The following is a 22,104-nucleotide window of genomic DNA, read 5'->3' on the forward strand; positions in this document are numbered from 1 at the left end:
CACAGGCAGATGGGTCAGGGCTGCCAATATCATTTTGCCTCGGTGATGGAGGAAGGAGCAGGGCAACAGGACAGGCCGTGTGAAGGGAAGGGTCTGTCCCGAGCACACACAGTTGGGACTGAGTCACGCAGGTACAGAGGCCAGGGAGGTGTCCTTGCCACCGCTGGGTCGTAACTCAAGTGCTTCGAGAAGTTGAAAGGGCAGCAAACAGCCGATTGCATCTCTGCTTGCTGTTTCTTTTGGACAGAGGACGAAAGGCCTTTTTTACAATATAACTAACAGTCTAATGACAACTAATAAGTGTCAATAAAAAAAAACMMCMAAAWWAAAAAAAWWAAAAAAAAATGCTATCAGAGTATCTGCACAAGGTAGATTCTTACTGATGAAGAACCCTTATGGAGAAACCATCWGCCTTCTTTCCCCTTTCTAATGTGCAGTCATTTAAACTATATTCTAAAGCAATTGATACAAAAAGATTTAAAAATATCTAAAAAACTGCAAGATGGCCTAGACTCTCTTGACAGAGAATATTTTCTTCAACACGTTCAAGTTGCCATAGTAGAAAGTCTTCCTTTGAGCTTGTAAAAGACCAATTGATCAGCCTTTTGGTTTTAATAAACCAAAAGAAAAAACACATTATAGCATGGAAAAGAGCACATGGAGAGAAAGCACAGGTTAAGCAGCCCATAAGTGCTCCAAACATTGCCATACTCACCTGCTACATTAAGCTTTTCAGCTGTCCCCAGGCTGGGAGCAGCAGTGGTAGTATTGTTGGTAGAGTTTGCGCCTGTTCCATTAAGTACGAGATTTTCCACCTTCGACTCCAGCTTCCCAATGCGCTGCAGGATATTATCCAGCAAGACAGCAAGTGTTTTCTTCAGATCTACAAATCAAAAGTTAAAGTGCTTAATAATGCAATGTACACTGTCAGGGMGAATTAGAAAATGGCTACGAGAATGAGACTGGAAAACACAGAAAAAACTCACTCGAAATCTCGGTCATGAACAGCAGTTTGCACAAATACTCCCTGTGTTGTCTGACCTAATCTACAAGCTCCTCTGGACATGGGGCTGGATCTTCATATGTATTTTATAACATGCACAGCATGTTACTCTTACAGTAATGCTTATGTTTCTTACATTCRAGTTGAAGAAATAAAAATGTGTGCTTTGTACTTGTTCAACTCATCGTACATGACTTAAATAAAAATGAATACATGTCCCTTACAAGCACTTACCACCAGCAGTTCTGGGAATACATTACAAGAAAACTAAAAGACCCTTTATGCCAAAACCAGCACAAAATGCACAGGACAAAAATAATTTGTTCTTTGTGAAGTTGTTCAAACTACAAGAATGAGCTGGATCTATCAAAACAAGCATGTGCATCTACCTATCCATTTGATTAGAGCCTTTCTGCAGGGAAAGCAAGAAACAGTCATAGGAGTTTATTCATCGAGTGACAGCTCAAGAAGACTAAGCTGCCTGAGACTTTTTTCCTCTCTTGTTCTTTTCTTCAGTTTTCTTTGAGTAATGAGGACAGTTGGATAAACTAAAACAAGTACAACAAAACAACCCCCCAAACAACAAAAGACAGAGAGAAAAACATGCAAACCCCACACCCACACTGTAGGCTAGAGGGGGGGGAAAAAAGACAATTACCAGACTGAATTGCCAATTTAAAGTGGGATCGAGCAAAGCTAGATGAAAGAATGTATTGTCCTTTGTTCTTTTATGCTTCTCTCAAGATAAAAGCATTGGGTATGTTGAATCCACACTATTTTTGCATTTGATTACATAAAATTATTATWTATTTGTTATACATTTTCTGCTTTTCCTAACTCCAGAGCCAAATAAATGTTCTGATCTGTAACAGAAAATTCCTCTATACAACAGAGGAGATTAATCTGCCTAAATATCAGATGTAGTTTTGTCATATGCTATTTTGTATCCCTAATGTTTGGGGTTTTTTTCCTGAATGAGTACCCCAATTCTTGTGCAAATGAGAGAGTAAATAAGAAAAGGATAATGCATCTAGARACCTTATGTTCTTTTTCTCCAAAAGGAGAATCAAATCAGGAGCCATAAAGTAGATAGTTTTCTTTTATCTGTGTATTTTTCTTTGTCCTCTTAAGGTCGGATGATGAAAGCTCCAATGGTTAGTCCTGCTTTCTAAGCATGGTGCAATGGAATGAAGCAGAAAAGAAGTATTTATCAAAACAAAGTGATTAACAAACATGAAACAGAAATTACAGGCAAAAGTGGAAGTTAACTTAATAATAGAAAAAGCACAAGGAAAAAGGGAAAAAACAGAAAAAAGTATGGAATAAAATGGGAAAGTTTTAGAAATAAAAGACTCAAGAAACAGTAAGAGGAAGCAATATAGTATACATCAGGTCATATAGAGTCAGGAAAAAAAAAAAAAAAGAGCTAGCTATCGTAGTCTTGAAGTACTGCTACTAAAACACTCTATGAGACACCAGAATGAAAACGCACTTGGAAGCTAATTTGGGAAGGGAAGAGTGGGAACACAGATTCAGAACAATTTTTGCAAAACATCTGTTTACTGCTATAAAAACCTACTAGTCATTCCTTGTATTTGGACTACAGCTTTGAAAAACAAAGTATTTGATCCACCTTCATGACAGACCAATATATGGAAAAAAGAACATAAAAATCAATACCACTAAGTGAAAAGGCAAACAAGTAATCAAATTTATTAATAACTGAAACCCTTCTGAGTGGGTGAAAGGCAGACAAATCAAGGCAACTTAATACTCTTGAACACAGAAGTCATGATTGTGCACATTAGCAGTAATCAGAGGATGAGATTAAAGGAAGAAAAGTAGGCTATGAAAATTGCCATGTTATGCTATTTATATCAACCAACCTCTTCCAGCCACTGGCATTAATGCTAGTCATTAACAAGTCCATTGCTGAAGAGTCAGCCCCAGAGCTTGCTCCTAAGAAACCATTTGCAATGCAGACAGGACACACTAACCAAYGACTTGCTCGCTTCCAGATTATATTATTTCACATGGTATTTTTTGCTCATCTCAAAATGTGTCCCACTACCATTTTAAATAAGCACAGTGTCATCTTTTTGCATCTTTCAAAATGTCTTCATTTGAGAACTCCTGTCCAAACTTGTATTTGCACTGAAAAATCTATGGACCTTGAAAACTCCCATACAAGGAAAAAACAACTTAGCTGGCCTTAACCAGATAGAAGGGATGCAAAATCATTTCATCTACCTGCAAAATGCAGTTTAACATCTCTTGGGGAGCCTAGTCGGTGTTTGGCAGCAGCTCTACTTAGTCCCTAGGCAGATCTGGAACAGGAAATGAATGTCATGGACGGACTGCGAGGGAAATGTAGCTAAGGATATCCTGTGATCATGAACCCAGCCAGGGCACAGACCCAGGCAGCTCCCCTTCATTCTCTGAAGGCAGTTTCGGTCACAGGCCAGGAGAAATTACAGAAKAAGGCTAGCTTGTTATTTAAGCAACAAAGCAATATAATAGTGATGTTGCAGATAATAGGCAGCCTTACAGACAAACACTTCCATGTGAACGCTAAAACTTATCAGGAAGAGAGAATAAAAAAAAAAGTAACAGAAACAAGATGAMAGCCTAACAAACCTGTAAAAAGGTACTTTTAATCCATGTATCAAGAAAGTGTAGCCTGTTGCACTTTCTTGATGCATGGATTAAAAGTATCTAAAAATCTAGATTAAAAGTAACTAAAGATCTGTTGCACCCTAAAATTTACTCCTCACCTAAACCCTATAAAAGACATCTATCCAATTTATTTAGCACAAAGTATTAAGAAAACTGTAAGATGAAACAACTCTTGTTTGGCAATTAACTTTCTTAATATCCTAAAAGCAAAGATGGTAGGTCTCTGCTTTATTGGTTATGCATATACTGAAAACCCTCCAACTTTCTCCCTAACGCCTCCCTCTCCTCCCAACATTTAAATCAAGTTTTAACAAACTAGAGGCATAACAGATAAAACTAAGCAGATGATATAAAAATTAGCAGTCAGCTTCACAGTACTGGATTCCGGGCAGTTTGACCGCACGTGTGAAGGACTAAATGTTCTTAGGAACATAGTCCAACTCTGGTYCTCAACTAAACAGCAAATACATTTCACATCTGGGCACTTCTGTGAGTTCAAAGTATATTCTTTGGCTTTTCATGAGCGAAACAAAGGAATACAGACATTCCTAACAAATCCATCCTAGTCACTAGTTGTAACTGCATTAACTGCAGAGGTAAAGTCACTGWAGCCTATGTGCGAGGGGAGCGAGGAGACACAGTGCTCATTCCCGATGGAGGGTGACGCTGTCCCAGCTGTGCACCCTGCCCCTCCTCACACATCATCAGCTACACCAATACTAACACGAGCTGCTTTTTCATCTCCGAAGTTCCTAGCCATATAAATCTGATCAGCACTCACGTTTTAAGCACACTCTTGTCACTAAGGCCATCTGTAGGATACAGCTACCTGCTGCCCTAAGCCCTTCTGTTAGCAGCCCAAAAAGGCCCCTGGTCCTTTGCATGCTAGAGACTCTGATAAGCTTAGTGGGATTTTTGTTAGGTTTGCTGTCATTTGTATCTTCAGACTGAGACAAAATAAAGTGGTGTCATTTCCATATACATGGAAATTATTTTCAAAAATTATCTATAACAACTGATAGAAAAAAAAAGAATGAAAAATACTTTTTAAAGTTTGAGTTAGCACTTTGAAMTTACAAAAAGATCTAAAGTTATTCTTGCAAAGTCAGTCATTTAGCAGCAGGGTATAAAGAACCTTGCCCACATAGCCCATGGTAATGTGTTTAATGGGGTGTATAGACGAAAACTCATTTACAAGCTTCTTGCAAGACAATACTGATAGACAGCAGAATGGAACTATGTTTTATTTTTTCCTACTGTTTCTACCCCCTTTAGGGCAATTCAGTTAGAACAGCTCCTCATATATCATGACATGATTCGTGTCTTTCTGGCAATTAATATCTATTTCTTTCATGTGTGCTTAAAAGTGGTCTCCTCATAACTGAAGCTCTTGTTATTTCCCTCAGTTCTTCCTTATCTTCAAMACCGTATCTACCATTTATTCCAGTTTGATAGATGTTACATTACAATGTCTCCGCAAAAACACTCCYTCAAGAGAACACCCTGAAGAAACACAGATCTGGGCTCAGGTTGAAAGAAAAAAGGATCGAAATTCTCACTCTGGTCACTGACATGCACACTGTTGCTTTGAGCTGAAATCTAAAAATTCCCAAGCGCTGCATTCAAGTCACTGGCACAGTTCTCTTCCTAGGAGAAACCCTTAAACAGCTGGTAATCCGTGTGCCAATTACTTTATTATCCTGAGGGAAGGTACATGTAGTTGTGCTAGCTGGTAGAAGTGCTCCAGGAAAGCCAATTAACCTGGATTAGTGTTACTTTAAAATGAGAAAGGGGCATAGTTCTGAAGGAATTGAAGTGTTTACTAGACAACACACTTAAAATAGCAACGCTGAGTCACTAAATCAAGAAGTAATCTGGTTATACTTTACCTTCTTATTTTTCTCCACCTATTGCCAGGCTGTAACACTGAGATTCAATGGTAACAGAGACTATGAACAGAAGACTAGAATTTGGAAGTAAGGTCAATAGAGCTGCATTTTGAAGTGTAATGTTCATACTACTTAGAAAAACTAGTTTTTAGAAAAAGATCAAATTATCACATAATCTCGAACAGGCACTTACCATATGCTGTCACTGTCCCAACATAAGGCCCATCTACAACATTTTTATTTTCTTCAGCTAATGCTTTGATGTATCTTTTGCTGAGATCCAAGATTTGTTCACGCAGGACTGAACTGCTTTCATGTTGCGTTTGCTGCTGAATGGTAAAATGCAGAAGCATCATTCCCCAAATGAAACCAAAAGTCACCAAAAAAAAGCCAAGCTTCTGGGAAGACAGCTTCCATGGAGAGAATGCCATGATTTCCAGCAGCTTCACGGAGTTACTGCCAAGGTTTCTAAAGCACGAAGCCAAAGAGCAAGTTCATGGTCCAGGTACAGCAAAGTCAGAGAGCAGGACTCAGTCTTAGTCTGACTCCTTGGTCAGTATATAACCATACTTCATTTTTATCCTGTTAAAGAAAGAAAAGGAATAAAGTTACCACAGAACACTACAAGTTTTTACCAGGTGTACCAAGCCTTCATGGCAACTACTACAAAAATGGAGTAGAGAATATGGTTTCTTTGTAAATGTTTAATTTGTATGTATCAATATTGTGCTGCAGGTGTCAAAGCTGTGACAAGCTGCGGGAAGCCCTGGGGAGGAAACAGGAACACGCTGAGCCCCAGCAGGTGCTGAGCAGCTCGCAGCATCTGCAGCTCGTTCTGCGTCTCCAGCGCAGGTTCTGAGCCGGCCTGCAAGGTAAAGCTGCTTTAACGCATCTTTGTGCGTGTGTGTGTGTGTGCGCGCACAAAACCTTTGTGATGTTGCCAACGTAGCAATCGAARATGATTCTCAACGTACTTGGGTTCACTGAAGACGAGTAATTTTAGCTGGCAATGACACTGCTAGGAGTTCCTGGCAAGAGCTCCGGCATATGGCTAGATAGGTGATCAGGAAATCAGATTCCCACAGGGGAAAAGAGGGGAAAAAAGAAGCCTACATTATTCAAGCCAATGCTCTCCCCTGGCTCACACTGCAAGGCTGAAATAATCTCCTCTTGCTCCTGGGTGGCCTCTACATAGCATGTCACAGCTACTCCTTCCTCCTAAGACAGCTCAGCAAGGCTGCACTTCACACCTAAAGTCATGCAAAACACACACTTCTAGTTGCCACACTACTGCCTTTGCTRTCCAAAATTAATATTCACAGACCTTTTCCCACACTAGGAAAAYAGGAGTTGCAGAGTAAGTGCCTTCTAGGCAGACAAAAGGACCAGCTTCTCAGTATAATTCAAACCCTACAAACACACTCCCCAAAAAACCAGGCGTGATCTATCCAAAGGCACCAAGAGCCCATGATAAGGGCTCAAAGAAGGGTCTTTAGCATAAGACCCAGCAACAGAAGAAAGGTAATTAAAAAGGTAATTAAGTGTAACATCTCAAATTAAAACACAGATTTGGTAAAATGTTATCCTTTTAACTCCATAATGCTCCCAGCCAGGATTAGAGGACATCATGTTCTCCTCCCCACTGCACTGGCCCTGATAATGCAGATGTTCCTCGGCTCTAATGGGATGATCACACAGATGCCTGCTGGCACCGCACAGTGTTTGCTCCAAGGCCCTCCAAAACRTCAACTTTCAGCTGAACTAACAGTCCTGCAGAGGGACATAAATAGCTTTGCACTACCTACCTTCCAGCATGCATATATACATTACATTATTTGAGGCAGTCCCTGTTCACTAGGCAGAAAACTAAAAAAGGAAATTACTGCAAGGTGCATCTGTGTGCATGAAAAAAGAGTTAGCTTGGCTGAGTGGCCATCTTATTTTTAGGGTAGAAAGGCGCCGAGTGAGCTCCCTGAGAAAGATTACAAAGCTGGGCCAACTTTCCCCATGTTTGCAATTCAATTCCAATTCAAYTCAAATTCAAAATGTAAAAGGAGGTGAATAGGAAATATTAATGTTTATCTGTAAGAAAAAAATACTGACAGACGGATGATCAGCTCCCACTAGCCTGAGTGATAAAAACAAGTGTTTCATCTCATAGATAAAGATCAGAGATAGAAGAGACAAACAAGTCAACATGATACTGCCACTGAACGAACGCCCATGACGAGCCACTTGCTGAGCGAGGACAACTGTGCTCAACTTTGGAGCCTTTCAGCACTGCTCAGCAGCTCTAAGGAATCGCTGGCATTTCTAAGTTTAAAAAAAATAAAACGAGAAAAAAGTTTTCTGTAAAAAACCAAAGTAACAATCCCCCAAACTCTGAAATAATTCCAGCCCCTCTCTGGGAAACTGGATTTATTTGTTGTAGTGGTGAAGTTGCTTGTGAAAGGCGGGTCTCCCCGAACTACTGCGACTGGTTAACGTCTCAAAACCCAAACATGGAAATGGAGAAAGTGAAGAGACACACCAGGTAAGAAAGCTGTTTAACAAAGAACAGCTTTGTTATGTTCTTCCCTAAATTTAACTCTAATCAAAACTTCATACAACTTCACAAAACATGCTCAAGCTGAGCATGTTTTTTAATGTCTCCAGATACATTTAAAATATACCCTACCAGCTTGGCTCTTAACAGCGCTGCCCTTAACAACATGGGTAACCTGCTGTTGTTGTTAGGACTAACCTAGCATCCATTTTCACAGATACAGGAACTTTAATAATCTTTGCATATTTATTATTTCAGTTTCATTAACACACAGTGTTTCTCTTCTAAACATAATGCAAAGATGTCCAGCAGTTGAGTGCTTTATCAGTCACCCTGTAGGACACTACCATGCCTATATCAGCCCAACAAAAATGCTCACGCTTTATTTAGCACAGCATCAGGAAATGATCCTAATGCAAAACTAATGCCCCACACATTTCACAGCATTTTAAGCCCTTACACTTATTTTTTAATGCTTAAAATAGATCACAAACAGTTAATCTTCACGTGAAGACATTTTGAGACAAATATCCTTGCATCTCTCCTCCTTTATTTTTTTAAGTTGGTTTTGTCATTTACAAGACAACTACAGAAGACTACATAAAGTTTCTTTAAAGGTCTGTGTATATATATATATGTATATGTATATACACACACACACAGTTTAATGCTGCCTGTCCAATCTACAGCAATATAAGAAATTAAATCAGTGTGAAAGAAGAAATTAAATCAGTGTGAATTTGCCATAGCACTGTCCTTAGTGAGGATTCCAGAAGAAATTCAGCACTGCCCATCAACAGCTCCTCTTACAAGGCCTTAACTGCCCGCACCCAAAGCAGAGAGATCTGCACCCATAAAGGCAGACGCAAACTAAGCAGCATTTTGTTATTATCAGCTTATTACAAACTCAGACATTAGCAGCTACACAGCCCGACTAMTAAATAATGAAGGTGCATTTCTGTACACGCTGGCTCAGCGAAAGCAGTACTGCTGTTGCGAAGAACGAGCCCTCAAGCCTTATTGCTCAAGGGAGATGATCCTGGGTGCTCGTGGAGACCAAGTCCAGCATGAGAGAAGAGGGCCCTGGCAGCAGAGGGGCCAGCAGCATCCTCAGCTGAACGGACAGCAGCAGAGCTAGCAGCTGCAGAGAAGCTGTTCTCCCTTTACTCAGGGATGCGCACACATACTGAGTTGCAACATGCTATTATGTCTGGCACACATACGTTTACGTATCACAACAAATTCAAGTAAGATCTCTTAAAGYCCCACGTATTAGGATCCTAATGCAATATTGGTCCATTCCCCAGGTTGTTTTGAAGCAGGCACACTGTACTTCCACACAAACCACTGGAAACAGAGCAACTTGTCACCATCTTACAGAACGCCCCGACCGACWACAAGCAGGCGCCGACACGCTGAGTTTCTCTGGGCTTATAATGGGTGTGTTACTCTAAAAGCTCCTGATAATTCAAGTGACAAATGGGTGGGCTGCCAAAAGCCACAGCCAGGAAACACAGTGGTGAGGGGAAACACCTGCCCTCTCCCAGCACTCTGCAGCAAAGGGATGCCAGGAATCATTCTTCACTGCACCAGCTAATGTAACACAGCTCAAAACGGACAGGCAACCCGCACAAACCTGCCTTCTAAAAGTCATGAATTCACCTGGGATGATCAGGCTTTAAGAGTTTAAAACAGACATGCTATGTATGCATATGGATGCATGTACATGAAGTRGACACACAAGAATTCCAGGGGTAATTCCAGGGCTCAGCCCTGTCTCCTGTAGCAGCTGCTCTGACTGAACAGACGAGTCCCATACCCCTTGCATGCAGATTCCTGCATCTCCTCGTACTGCAGCTTTCATTCCCACAGGAATCGCTCGGCAGACATCTCACCTGAGCCGGCCAGTCTGTGCCGCAGACCGAATCCCCCTCGGCCCCTGGACTTTCTTACTGCAAGATGTTGTTTTCTTTACTCCTTCTGGAGGCCAAACTCCTCTTTTTTTTTTTTTTCAAAACACAGCATTAACAACAGGACAAACTACTGCTGCTTACTAACTACAGTCAAGTGAAATCAAAAGAATGGTTGTATGTTGGTAGAAAACAGGGAAAGATAAGCTAGATCAGAGAAGGAAAAAAAAATCTTCATTTCTGATAAGAATACTTATCTCGCATTTGAGCTCAACTGTTGATCGCACCAGGTCGGTTATCTTTGCAGCATGCACATTTTAAGGACTTTGGTTCTGTGATATCAACTAAACAAACAAATTTCGCGCATACATTCTGCTGACACAAACCTATCCACATATCTGAATAAATCTCAGCACATCCAGTTGCTACATTGACAATTCTGAAACAATTTAGCCCCTGAAAACTCTTTGGGCTACTCAGACACTCGTGTCAAGGGACAGACGGTTTCTCCAAACCTGCTTTTCACAGCAAGGGCCCTGTGCTGCCCCCAAGCCTGAAAGCTACAGCAACAAAGGAGCCARACTGCACAGGGACAACCCTCTCCACACTTAGAGGAGCTGCTATTTTTTTCTCCAAGCCAAATCTTGAAGACTCCACTGACTTTAACAATTAATAGTTAACAATGAATTGACTTCTATTCATAAACCCCCAAATTTTAAGCCACTTCATGACATTTTAATTAGTCTTAAACTTCCAACATTTGCTGGCTATCACTCTTACAGAGGAAATGATTTACAAGKAAGTTCTGCAAGGACCAGAGAGATACATGCTAGAGAAGTCTGAGATATTAACAAATCCAAAGTCTAGGTGAAGTTTCCAGGTAGGTGAAATTATGTCCATTCCCTACATTATCTGAAAGGGCATCTCCATTTGCAGAGGCAGCTGAAAAGCCACACAACTAAACCTGACTCGTACAGTGTGACCTGCTCACTCACGCTTTTGCTAGCTATACTTTCTGTAATTTAAGTTCCTTAGGATATAAAATAAATGCAGAAAAGCCATTTCCTTAGCTGCATTATAGWGCCTTAGTTTTCTTCTTCCTTCTACTGCTCAATTTTATTTTCAGCACCACTTCTGCCAACAGCTTCTTTTCTTCTAGCTGACAGATGTCACTACTGCTCCTCTCTCCTCTCACCCCCATCTACAGTTGAAATGGCACCATGTACTGTTACTGAAGTGGCAATTTGGGATGCAGTTTTTGAGAAAAGCAGAACAACACTGGGTCACAACAGCAGAAGCAGGACAGATGGACTGAGGGAGAGCAAGAGTATAAATACTCTCAGCTTGTTTGTTGAGTTTCTTTTTCTTTCTCTTTTTTTTAAGATGTAGTAGAAATTGGCAGGAGGTGGTGGGATGGAAATTGAAGGAGAGAAAAGCAGCCTTTGATAAGGTGCCATGAAAATAAGTAAATTTTCATTTGAACAAGCAGCTTGCCTTCACTTGCAAAAATAAAATTTTCACTTAGGAGGAGGTTGAGTGTAACCCAACCAGAAGTTCCACGTGTGAATCCATGATTTCACAGAGCACTCTGAAATGTTTCCAATTTTCTATCAAGCATACCATTTTCTGTAATTTATTCCTCCAGAAATTAAACCACGGGGATCATGAATCTTCTTTTCATGCTGTTTGCTTACACAGGGATTTCAGCGAGGAAAAGAGAAAAGGGAAGGAAGTTTGCACATAAAAGATGAAAAGGACAAATCTCCCTGCAAATCTATAACGACACAGATTCAGGATACAAAAAAAGTTTTGTTGTCCCCAAAGCTASAGTTGGATGGATCTGCTTTAACAGRAATATAAMAACTGTCACRTGTCAYGTCACAAACATTACTTTTAACTGTATTGCACTTAAATGACTTACTGTTAAATACCCTACATTACTCCACTCGAAACCATTTTGGAATTCAGGAATGCTGCAAGTTCTCTCCATCCCCACCACTTAGGCTATTTGTGAACAGCTGCATATGCTGCTATGTAGCTCCTACCTCTTATCTTGCTTCTTTCAGCATTTTACTGTACTTGCTGGTCATTAAAGAATTGGGATAGGAATTTTAACAAGGCTGCACCGAGCACGGAGGTGGATGCCGCGGGCTTCTGGTACCACAGCAGGTACACACGAAGCCGAGACTCAGGGAAATCGGTGCATTCGAGCACAAAGTTAATCTCAGCATCTTCATGTCAGCAAAAACACAACCACACAAATACATTAAAATACCAATTCTCTGGATTTGTGATCTAAAGACGGCTTTCTTGAACCACAGTCATGCAGGTAGAAGTTTGTTTCATGTTTTATGCAAAAATGCACACCAAGTTAGGCAGTTCGGTCCACGCTCCAAGGATAACGATATTAAAATATGATTTATGGCAACGGAACCATTTTGCTCAGCCAGTGACTTGGAGCTCAAAACTTTCTGAAAAAAACACCGAAGAAAGTCAGTATTAAGGATTTTATATGGAATAAAACATGGCCATTTTTTTTGAGAATTTTCTTTGATGCTTTTTCAAAAAAATGCAGGATTTGTATTTTTCTATAATATGCCAAGCAATACATTTTTAAGGCTATAACCACAAGCTGCTTTGATGTACTTTTATGACAGTGCTTGGAGAACAAAACATTGAAATGAATTTCAGCACTAGAAGTAGGAAGACTTCCTTAAACTTTAGAAAACTAAAAGTATTCCTGACCTAGAAGAAAAAAAAAAAAGAAGCTATTTACAGGCAAAGCCCAGGGTATTAATAACCTTCTGTCTTGTCACTGTATCAAAACATGATGCCCAAGATAGTGTTTTCTCACCAAAGGAGAACATTTGGAGATGTCAGCATGTTGATCAAGAGATTAGAGCTTGCTAATCATGAGATTAGAAAGTGGTTGTTTTCATTTGATTTGACAAAAAAGTAAATTAAAAAGAGTTTGAGAGCTTCAGTCACCCTAAGACTTAGGAAAAGGGATCTTCACCAGCCTTTGAGGCAGAGGAGAAAGGATAGAAGCTCCTTCATAGCTGGAGCAATGAAGCTTAAATTACCTTATCAATTTTATTAAATTTTAAGAGAGCTTTGGTAAGAATTTTTTATCGTAGTTCCAGTACAGATACAAGCATGCACCTTTTTCTCCTCTTGCATCTACCCAAAGGTAATGTCCAATTCAGTCACTAATACACTACATCCTCTTCCATTCAGTTTGACATTTTGCTATTAAATACTGTAAATATAGTGCTGGCTGAGAAGGGTGGGCTCATGATTTTCAGATCATCTGAAAGTTCCCCACATTAGCAAGCAAAATGTTGCTGGCCCGTGCAGAGCAGCCCTGTGCATGTGGCTTCATTCCAGGGGAATTCTCTCCTGCCACCTTAGGGCATAACTATAGCAGCAGGTGCTGCAAAAAGCTGCTAGGAGTTTATTATAGAGGTTTGTTTTTTAAAGCAGAAAATAAAATCTGTTAATCTGAGCCTAATTACTTAACACTCTGACAGGAAGCAGATTTATTGCCTAAGTCCTGAATCCCTTAACTGGTTCCTCGCCCTCGGATACTCCAGGCCCCAGCCTCACCCAGGGCCGTTAACCACAAATCCACTTGTTAAATCACCATGTCCAAGACAAAAACAAGTAATTCTCCACAATGGCACTGTCCAATCCTCAGAGCAAAGTCAAAAAGTTTTGTATTAAGCAAAGAGGCTCCCATAAGCACAGATGCCCCATTACTGTCCCTCCTCAGCTTGGTGGTCAACACACAAAGAGGTCGTTGAGCAGCTTGTTGACCCAAGATGGATGAGAACTTAAGAGTGAAACTAGAAAGAAATACACAAGAAAGCAATATTCATGCTACTTACCGCTTATCAAACCAYAGGGAGGAAAAAAACTATTTAAACTGAACATTAAATAAGTCTGCAGCAATATTTATTTCTTGTAGGTTTAGAAGACCTTGAACCTGGGTCAAGGTATAACATTTCTTCCTACGGATTTGTTCTTGGCAAGCACTCTGAATACACTCCAGTTTATGCTGCCTGACAAATGGCTGAAAATAAGCTGTATCTCTAACGTGCAAAATTGAATGGAACTAAAATTTCACTAGTCACCTGCTTGGAAGCAACTGTGCTGTTGCTTATTTTGCTGCTCTAATGCCTACATTTATGTCCTTTCCTTAGTACTGAGCATGAACACAGGATCTACTTCAGGTCTAATTTGAAAGTTACCAGGATAGCAAAACATTTTAATGATTCCTGCACTTTGTACACACTGATACTTATCAACAGCTGATAACCCAAAGATTAGAAGAGCACAATTTAAAAGAGCCTTTGAAATCAAAGTTGCTAATGTTTCTTRTATCTCTTTAAGTAATAACAATTTTGCTGCATACAGATCAGCTTTGCATGCCATTAAATAAACATCTATCCCATCGTAGCTGAGGAGTTGCTGTAATGTTTACTGAGCAACAGCATCAAATCTACAGAGCTCAACCGCTTTGCTGAGCCAGAGCCAGTACAAGCTCTCCTCACAAACCAAATATTCCAAATGTCCAAGTGCTTCCTTTAAAGACGACATATGTTCCATGTACACACACAAAAAAATAAAAACACACACACACTTGGATCCCAGGGTCACACGAGGCAGAACTTTAAAGTAATAGTATGTTGAATAGTAATGTTTTTTCTCCAAAAGAATATGACCAAATACTGAGTGAAAGGAAACCCTCCAGATGGATGTAAGAGGCAGGACAAGCAGCTCTGACCCCTCCAGCCACAGAGAAACACATAAAGCCTCTGAAATAGAGGATTCACATATAGCCTCTGAAATAGAAATAATTGGCTCTGCACATGATTCTCATGATGCTTCTATAAAGTTTAAAGCTTCATCATATTACAACAAATATTGAATGGCTTGAACTCTACAAAAGTATTTCCAAATGAGCCAGGATCTCACAAAGCAGCAGCCCATGTTCCAGCTAGTCACTTATATGCTACAAGCATTGGGCTGGTGGAAGGCCTTTGACTCTCCAGTTACCACCACAATTTAATAAAACTACAGACATTTTCTTTGTGAAAATATAAGTTGTGCTCAGCATACTGTAAGGCACAAAGCTTAGGAACTATTTGGAGTAGGTAGAAGGCGGCCTCCCTTCCTCCTCCATCCCCAGACAGCTGCAGAACAGCTTGTCCTGGCRGACTCCGAGCAGGAGGAGGTCTGTGTCAGCCGTGGCCCCTGCAAAACGACATGAAAAAAATGTGAAGTGCAAAAGCAGCCAGCATAGGCAGCACAGGGGAAGTGAATCAGTGCAATCACTTTGTGGTGCTCTCTRACTGGACTGCTGCTGCAGAGGGAAAGCACAAAACCCCCACAATCCAGGGAATAAGAAAAGGTCTTAGCTTCTGAGAATAAGCTCCTGTTCTGCACCATATGTAATATTTTAGGAAGGTCCTGGTATTTGGGACAGATACAGAGTCTGACAAATTATCTTCATTGCTTGTACCTTGTCAGTAACGACAGACCTCCTTCGAGATTTCCAAGTTTCCAGGTGCTCCAGGAAGCTACCATAGAAAATCCTGGCCTGCAGTACAGTGACCGTGTAGGTAACGATCTCTTTTCTATTGCCACAATGCTTTCCGTAAGTCACCTAAAATACTGGAAAGGATTCCTGTCCATAACGTGTTTTGTTGATGACGYTGTTTGGTCTTAGTGACCAAATGCAAACATTTTGTTGACATTAGCTGCAATCCTGGCATRTACGTTCTCGAATATATTCATTAAAAATAAATCCAGTGTTTCAGCTCCGGGAGTACTCTAGAGTATAAACCAGTGTTGTAAATTGGGGTATCAGTTCGCTTCAAAAGGTGCACTCCTCATGCAGACCTAAGGCTGAAAAAGTCTCAAGCCACTCTTTAGCACCAAGCTTGTTCATATCATTGGTACATAGTCACAGAAGTAACTAAGAAAATAAAGTTAAACTAATAAATCGACTACATGTAGTCACCTTCTCAACTTATATAATTCAATCAACAACTTCAATTGCCAAAAAAAGAATACAAGAAAAACTATGCCTTTGCACTCATGTATTTTGATTATAGACTGACACACAGTTGGAGAGCTACGAGGACCAAACAGGCTTTTAAATCAGAATCCAGCGTAGGTCTGAATGAGCTGTAACTACTCTACCCAAAGGTTTCTTGAACTCCAATAGCCTTGATAACACACTGAAGTTGCCCACATCACCTACTGTCGGCTTTAATCACTGTAAGAAAAACTCAAGCATTAAGTCAGTTAAGAAATTGAAGTATAAAGTAGACAGAAGAAAAACGTGCCCTGAGGGAGGAGTTGTGGTAGCAAAACATTAGAGGGCAAGTCAGAAAGAGAGTAAAACTAAAAGAATATATGTTAGGCAGATGAAGAGGTGCTAGTAAGGGTAGCCTGACTGACAGGGGCAGGGCAAGTTGAATGGTTCCACACGCTGGGTCACGCCAAACTGAGGGAAGAGATCAAAGGGCATCCAATAACCGTAAATCAGCACTGCGCCTGATACAGAACAGATAAACCAGGAGGTTACAGTGGCAGCTGCCCGTGCATGGCTAGTAAGTTTCCCATATACAAATGGGCCATATACAATGAGCTATTGACAGAAGAAACATTTTGCTTGTCAAAAGTTATTTGTGCTCCCTGATATACTGCAGTTGACAGAGCATCTGCTTTCACTGAGCTACAGGTACAGGAACAGGCTCGATTTCTGTTGGCCTTTTATGGAAGGGTCAAAACTAGTRACTAGAACTTCTTATTTCCAGGACTTCTTTAAACATATTCTCCAACCAGTAGCTTCTTCATAATTGCTCTCTTCTGTATGACACTTATTCTTAACAACATACCAACTCCACACACAAGAAAGGAGGGTTCCAATCCCTGTGCAAATCATTTTCCAAGTGCATGCACTGACTTTCATCATAAGGATTTGTTCCTCGGTGTGCAATTAAGAGTTCTCCTCCAAGCATATGTGTTTACACGCACAGCATTTCTACAACTGTCTGGAGTCACCAGGGACAAGTTACACCATTATCCCTGCACGAGATGCTACACCGTAGCTTGCTGCACAGGTAACGGGAGGACATTCACAGGCAATCATTGGGAGAAAAGTTGTATGTTCTTGCCATGTCTATTCAAAACKCCTATACAGGATTACAAAATATTTGGTATATATTTCATATTAAACATTTACAGCTCAGGCTAAGGTTTAGCGTCATATTAATTACTAATGTAAATTAGYGAACGTTATCTCCTTTCACATGATCAGTGAACAGTGTTCCTTTAAGTATGCATTTTTCAGAACTGTAAATAAGAGCTATGTGCTCTGAACCAGCCACCCTTTTCTAAACCACGTACGTACAGATGTGCAGAGGCTGAGAAATTCGGCAGCTCTGCTTGCCCAGAAAGCTCACCACAGGTGACAGGACAGAACAAGCCCCTCGCATGGCCCTTCAGCCACTTCCGTCGGGTTCCCCACGTGGGTTCTGAGAATAAATGCCTCTCGCTGCTCTGACAACACACTATTATTTAAGTACGTTCATTAATGCCGAGTTTAGGGTGCTCACTCAGTATTTTTACAACATTAAGTTTTGCAAAGAACATCAAGAGCTTTTTGCGAAACCTGAGGACTGCCGAGGAATGTTTTTTTAAGCCTAATCTTGTCCACATTGCAGGTTTTTTAGTACCAATGAAATACTCTGCAGAACGAGTCAGTTCATGGGCCTGTTTTGGTTACTCACACAAAACTATCCTCCAGCCTATGCACTAATTTCAAATCTCATCTGCATTCTCTTTTTCGGGCTCAAATTCTACTTTGATAACCACCGAATTTTCTTTGTATAGCTTAGTAAACATATCGTACCACAAGCAGTAAAGCTTTTCCATCTTTTCCTGGGAGTTACCCATTCCATTACACTGAAACAGGTTGCAGCATGGTGAGAGTCAAACAAAGAAACCCTCAGTTGCACGGCAGCCTTTCTGCAGCTTTATGCAAGTGCAAATGAGCACCACACACTGTTAGGGAATGGAGTGATTTTAGGACGTATCAGGGACTTTTCAGATGTCTTTATGAAGGAAAATTTAAAACTCACCCTTTCCTTGCTTATAATGGCATCTGAATTTCAATTTCTAAATTGAAGAAAAAACAACCCTACAAATATCTGTTTTTATAAAGGCAAGAAGTTTCAGGGGTTCAGCTGGAAAGAAAGGGGCAGTTCAACAGCTCTGTTGCTTGTAAAGCCGAAGCTGGAGCTCGGCTTCAGATGGCAGGGTAACTGGAGCTGGACACTGAGATGCAGAACCACTTCCTCTTGCTGCTTCTTTGAGACTATAAAAGAGAGAAAGCTCCTGCAATCCATTCAAACATATCTGTCATTAAACACATTTTTTTTWAAAAAAAWTCTTCTCCTCATTATACAAGTTTAAGGTTTTCAGCTACTCTGCATGTTGCATATGCTCAGCATACTGCCTGCAATAGCTCCTTGTCAGTGAAGCCAGGAGGAACCACCTTGCCCAATTCCAGCACAGGTAGCATCACTCACAGAGGCTGCTCCGATTAGCACCAGAGCAACTACGTGTGTATCCAGATGAAAGTTCTTTGCAATCAGTATCTCTTCTAGGTAATATAAAAAATCTAAATTGGTGTCTATTTTAGCCTACTTCAGTTTGCAGTACAGCAGAAAATCTGGAGTGATACTGACTGACTTTTATTTTCCAGTCCTAGCAAAGAGACCATTTCCACTAGACTTAAAAACCAAAAATGAAACACCACCATAGGCCACAAAAATCCCCTCAGAACTGCCCTCAAGTAATCTGGTTCCATGGCCAGGGAGGGAGGAAGAGCAAAAGTCCTCTTCAGGGTGAAGGTTTTATGGTGGAGTGGGAGGTTGCTCCTTCATTTCATGAACCTTCGAATAACATTGTCTCTGAGAGCACTTTAGCCTCTGCACTTTCTCCTATCATGTGTCCTACTCTCCTCCCTGCACTTTCTCCTGTCATGTGTCCTACTCTCCTCCCTGCTTGTCCTTACAGGAGGGAAAGGTCCCTGTGCCCGGCCACCTCCCTCACTGCTTTGGGATTGCATGGAAGCTGGAAAGGCAAACACTGCAAGCAGAGCTGGTAGGAACATCGGTTCCCATTGCCCTGAAATCTCCTCCGACCAATTTTACCTATGTACCTTATATATCTAGTATCTCTTAATTATCTTATGCTATTAAACACATTTTGTTTCCATCACATTACTCCCTAGTCTAGTGGTATTTTCAGTTAAAACGGGAGAAAATGTATTTCTTCATAGAATGTTTACTCCTCAAAAGACAAAATCCAACACAGTTTTAAAAAAGAAAAATAGTAAGTGGCAGTTCTCATTACTTAGCTCTTGAACACACCATGAGCTTCACAAAAGGCACGYCAGTCTGCACGGAAGGGCAGCCATCTCTGAGGCAACTGTCAGCACTCCAACAGAAGCATTTTTATCCACTTAAAATATGAAGTTTAGCAAGGAGAAAAACATTACATTTATTTTTGACAACATGCACAACTTCAGCGTCAGCACAAGCAGTTTGCGAAAAAATGTACATACACTAAAAATGCTGTACAAAGCTTATTTTTGTAAAATACCTTTTATAAAATAACGGAAGATTTGCTTAAGATTGGAAGATTTGCTTAAGCTTTGCTAATGGAAATGTTCCCTGAGTGGGAGGACAGGCATTCCCAGCCCTCGCGCTTTTAGAGGTCTCTCCGCCTTTTGGGAATGAGGGGAATGAGCAAGGAACATGAAGGTCAGGAGAGGACTTGGGAATACCAATGATCTCACATTAGCAGCAGGGGAAGGATAAATGCCCAGAAAGTTTCATGAGCAAAAATGAAGTGACAGTGCAAACAAATAAACATCAGGGAGTTGAAAAATGCAGGAAACCAACCCTTAGAAAACTGTAACCAAAACAATTAACAAACAACCCCACACAACAGCCAGCTCTGCTGAAGCCATTTCAAAGCACAAGAGCAGCCACACTGTTTTTCCCCTTTCAGAAAAAGGAAGGGATCAAGACATCGCASAATTTTCATTCAGGAACCTTGACAAGAAATCATCTTTAGTTTTAGCATTATGTAATTGCAAAAAAAAAACAAAAAAAAAAAGATTTTTTTTTAAATGTTAATTCCTCCTCCACCTACATTTTTACATTTCAATGTGGCAAGAAAACTCCTGCATACTGGGTTTGAGAGGCTGATTTACTTAAATATCTGTTGTGTCATTTTTTAAGAGAAGCAAATCAGTTGGAGGGAAGTGGGTGGAGGGAGGGGAAAAAAAAAAAGAAAAAAAAAAGGAAGAAAAACCACACACAGTAATGGAGCCAAAGTAGAAAAACAGCAACACCCAGGCCTCAGATTGCTTCATCTAACGGGCCACTTCAAACAAGAAGAGAATTTAAAAAATAAATAAAATACATTTTGTAAGAAGATACATCTAGCTACGAATTCTGGTGCAGACACATAATCCATTCATCTGCCTCTGACCTAAAGACCTAATTACAAGGAAGGACCTCGCTCAGCCTAGCAGCACTGCAAAAGCTTAAGAGGTTACTTAAGAGGTTTTCAAGCAACAGACCAAAGAAAAGGGCATAGTACAAAATCCCAGATGCATATATGCAAAAGAGACTGGTCTGCTCGAAGCAGGAAGAGCTAAGTACCCAACAGCCTTTCCATATTATACTTCAAACCTCAAAACTTGCCAGCACGAGGGGTAAATTTAGCCTTCAAAGAAGTTAAAGATCAAAGAAGAGCCAGGTCTGAACAGGAAAACCTCAGTGTGAACTAGGAGCTTTTGACCCACTCTATACCCATATAGAGGAGAAATGTAAATCCAGCAAGAGACAGACCTACTGGGCAGGCTGGAAACTCAAACACATACATACATTCAATGTATGGAAGGAGAAGCTGATGCTGTGGCAAGGAAGGACTGGGAATGGAAATGAAAATGGCTTCACATACACCAGGTTTGCTTCATTATCTTAATGAAAGCATAAAGTGCAGCATAGGAATTACAAAGAGGATATATATATATATAACTGCAAAAGATTAATTTACAGGTTTTTGTTATTAAGTAAAAACGTTGTGTTACTGTCTGCATTTAATCTCTCAGAGTATGGAGGAATAGGAACAAACTCAGTCTCCATCAACATTTTTCTCTACTAGAGAAGCCAGCATGAAATGGAAGTAGCACAAAGAAAAATAAGCATTTTTGTCAGACAGTCGTGCCAAGTGACTGGCAGCAGAAACGCTCAGAMCTTACTAACATCTTTCTTCTAAATTACGAAGAATACTTGTCTTACAAGAAGTTGTAATTAAGGATGCTTTTAAAATACACTTATTGATTTAGCTCTGATTTATTTTCAAGAGCTTTTAAAACAGATAAARTGCTTTTCCTGAATTTGAATAATTCAAATAGGTTCAAGAATCCCACAAAAAATCCCTCATATTTTTAAGTTCTGTCTTCAAAAATGCGTTCTTTTCTTTAACACACAGTATTAGGGTTTCTTACACTTTAGAAGTAAGGCATGCCCTTAGAAAAACAACAACAAAAAAAMCCCTTCTAATTATGGAAAATGCCACAAGCAGATCCAAAGTCAAGAATTTTAAATAAACCCCAGCACAGAGATGCAAAAAGACCAAAGGATCCAATGGGATCTCAATCCAAGGGGATTTATGAACACACCCAAACATGCAACTCCAGAACAGTCTTGCCTGTCCCTGTTGGTGTTTAGACACCTTTTAAAAATTGCATTTCAAGGCTCTCTCCGAGCATATTTCACACCTGTAGTTCCCATCAATGTCAGCTTGGTACTGTGGGCTTTTAGCACCTCTAAAAATGCCTACACATGAAGTCACTTCTGATTATCTCCATCTGTGCACATTTATTCTTGCATAAAAGTATCACATCTCTGTTTATAGTTTAATCCACAAGCCTGGACCTTGTGCTCACACAGGCAGTCAGGAACACTAACAACAGGTTATAAAAGA

The 22,104-nt window shown here is 40.3% G+C and overlaps 1 protein-coding gene across 1 annotated transcript in view; it reads right to left on the bottom strand.

Annotated features, from left to right (window-relative positions):
* Window positions 1-22,104, bottom strand: part of MGAT5 (alpha-1,6-mannosylglycoprotein 6-beta-N-acetylglucosaminyltransferase) — a 103,999-nt gene that overhangs the window by 56,200 nt on the left and 25,695 nt on the right. The window contains exons 2-3 of the mRNA XM_026040847.1: window positions 5,762-6,150; window positions 716-883 (exon numbers count right to left, since the gene is read on the bottom strand). Coding sequence (XP_025896632.1) covers window positions 716-883; window positions 5,762-5,999 — 406 coding nt within the window. The 5' untranslated portion in view covers window positions 6,000-6,150. The remainder of the gene's footprint in view (window positions 1-715; window positions 884-5,761; window positions 6,151-22,104) is intronic.

This window comes from Nothoprocta perdicaria, unplaced genomic scaffold (genome assembly GCF_003342845.1).
Source record: "Nothoprocta perdicaria isolate Ctin4 unplaced genomic scaffold, notPer1 scaffold_27, whole genome shotgun sequence".
Classification (NCBI taxonomy): Eukaryota; Metazoa; Chordata; class Aves; order Tinamiformes; family Tinamidae; genus Nothoprocta; species Nothoprocta perdicaria.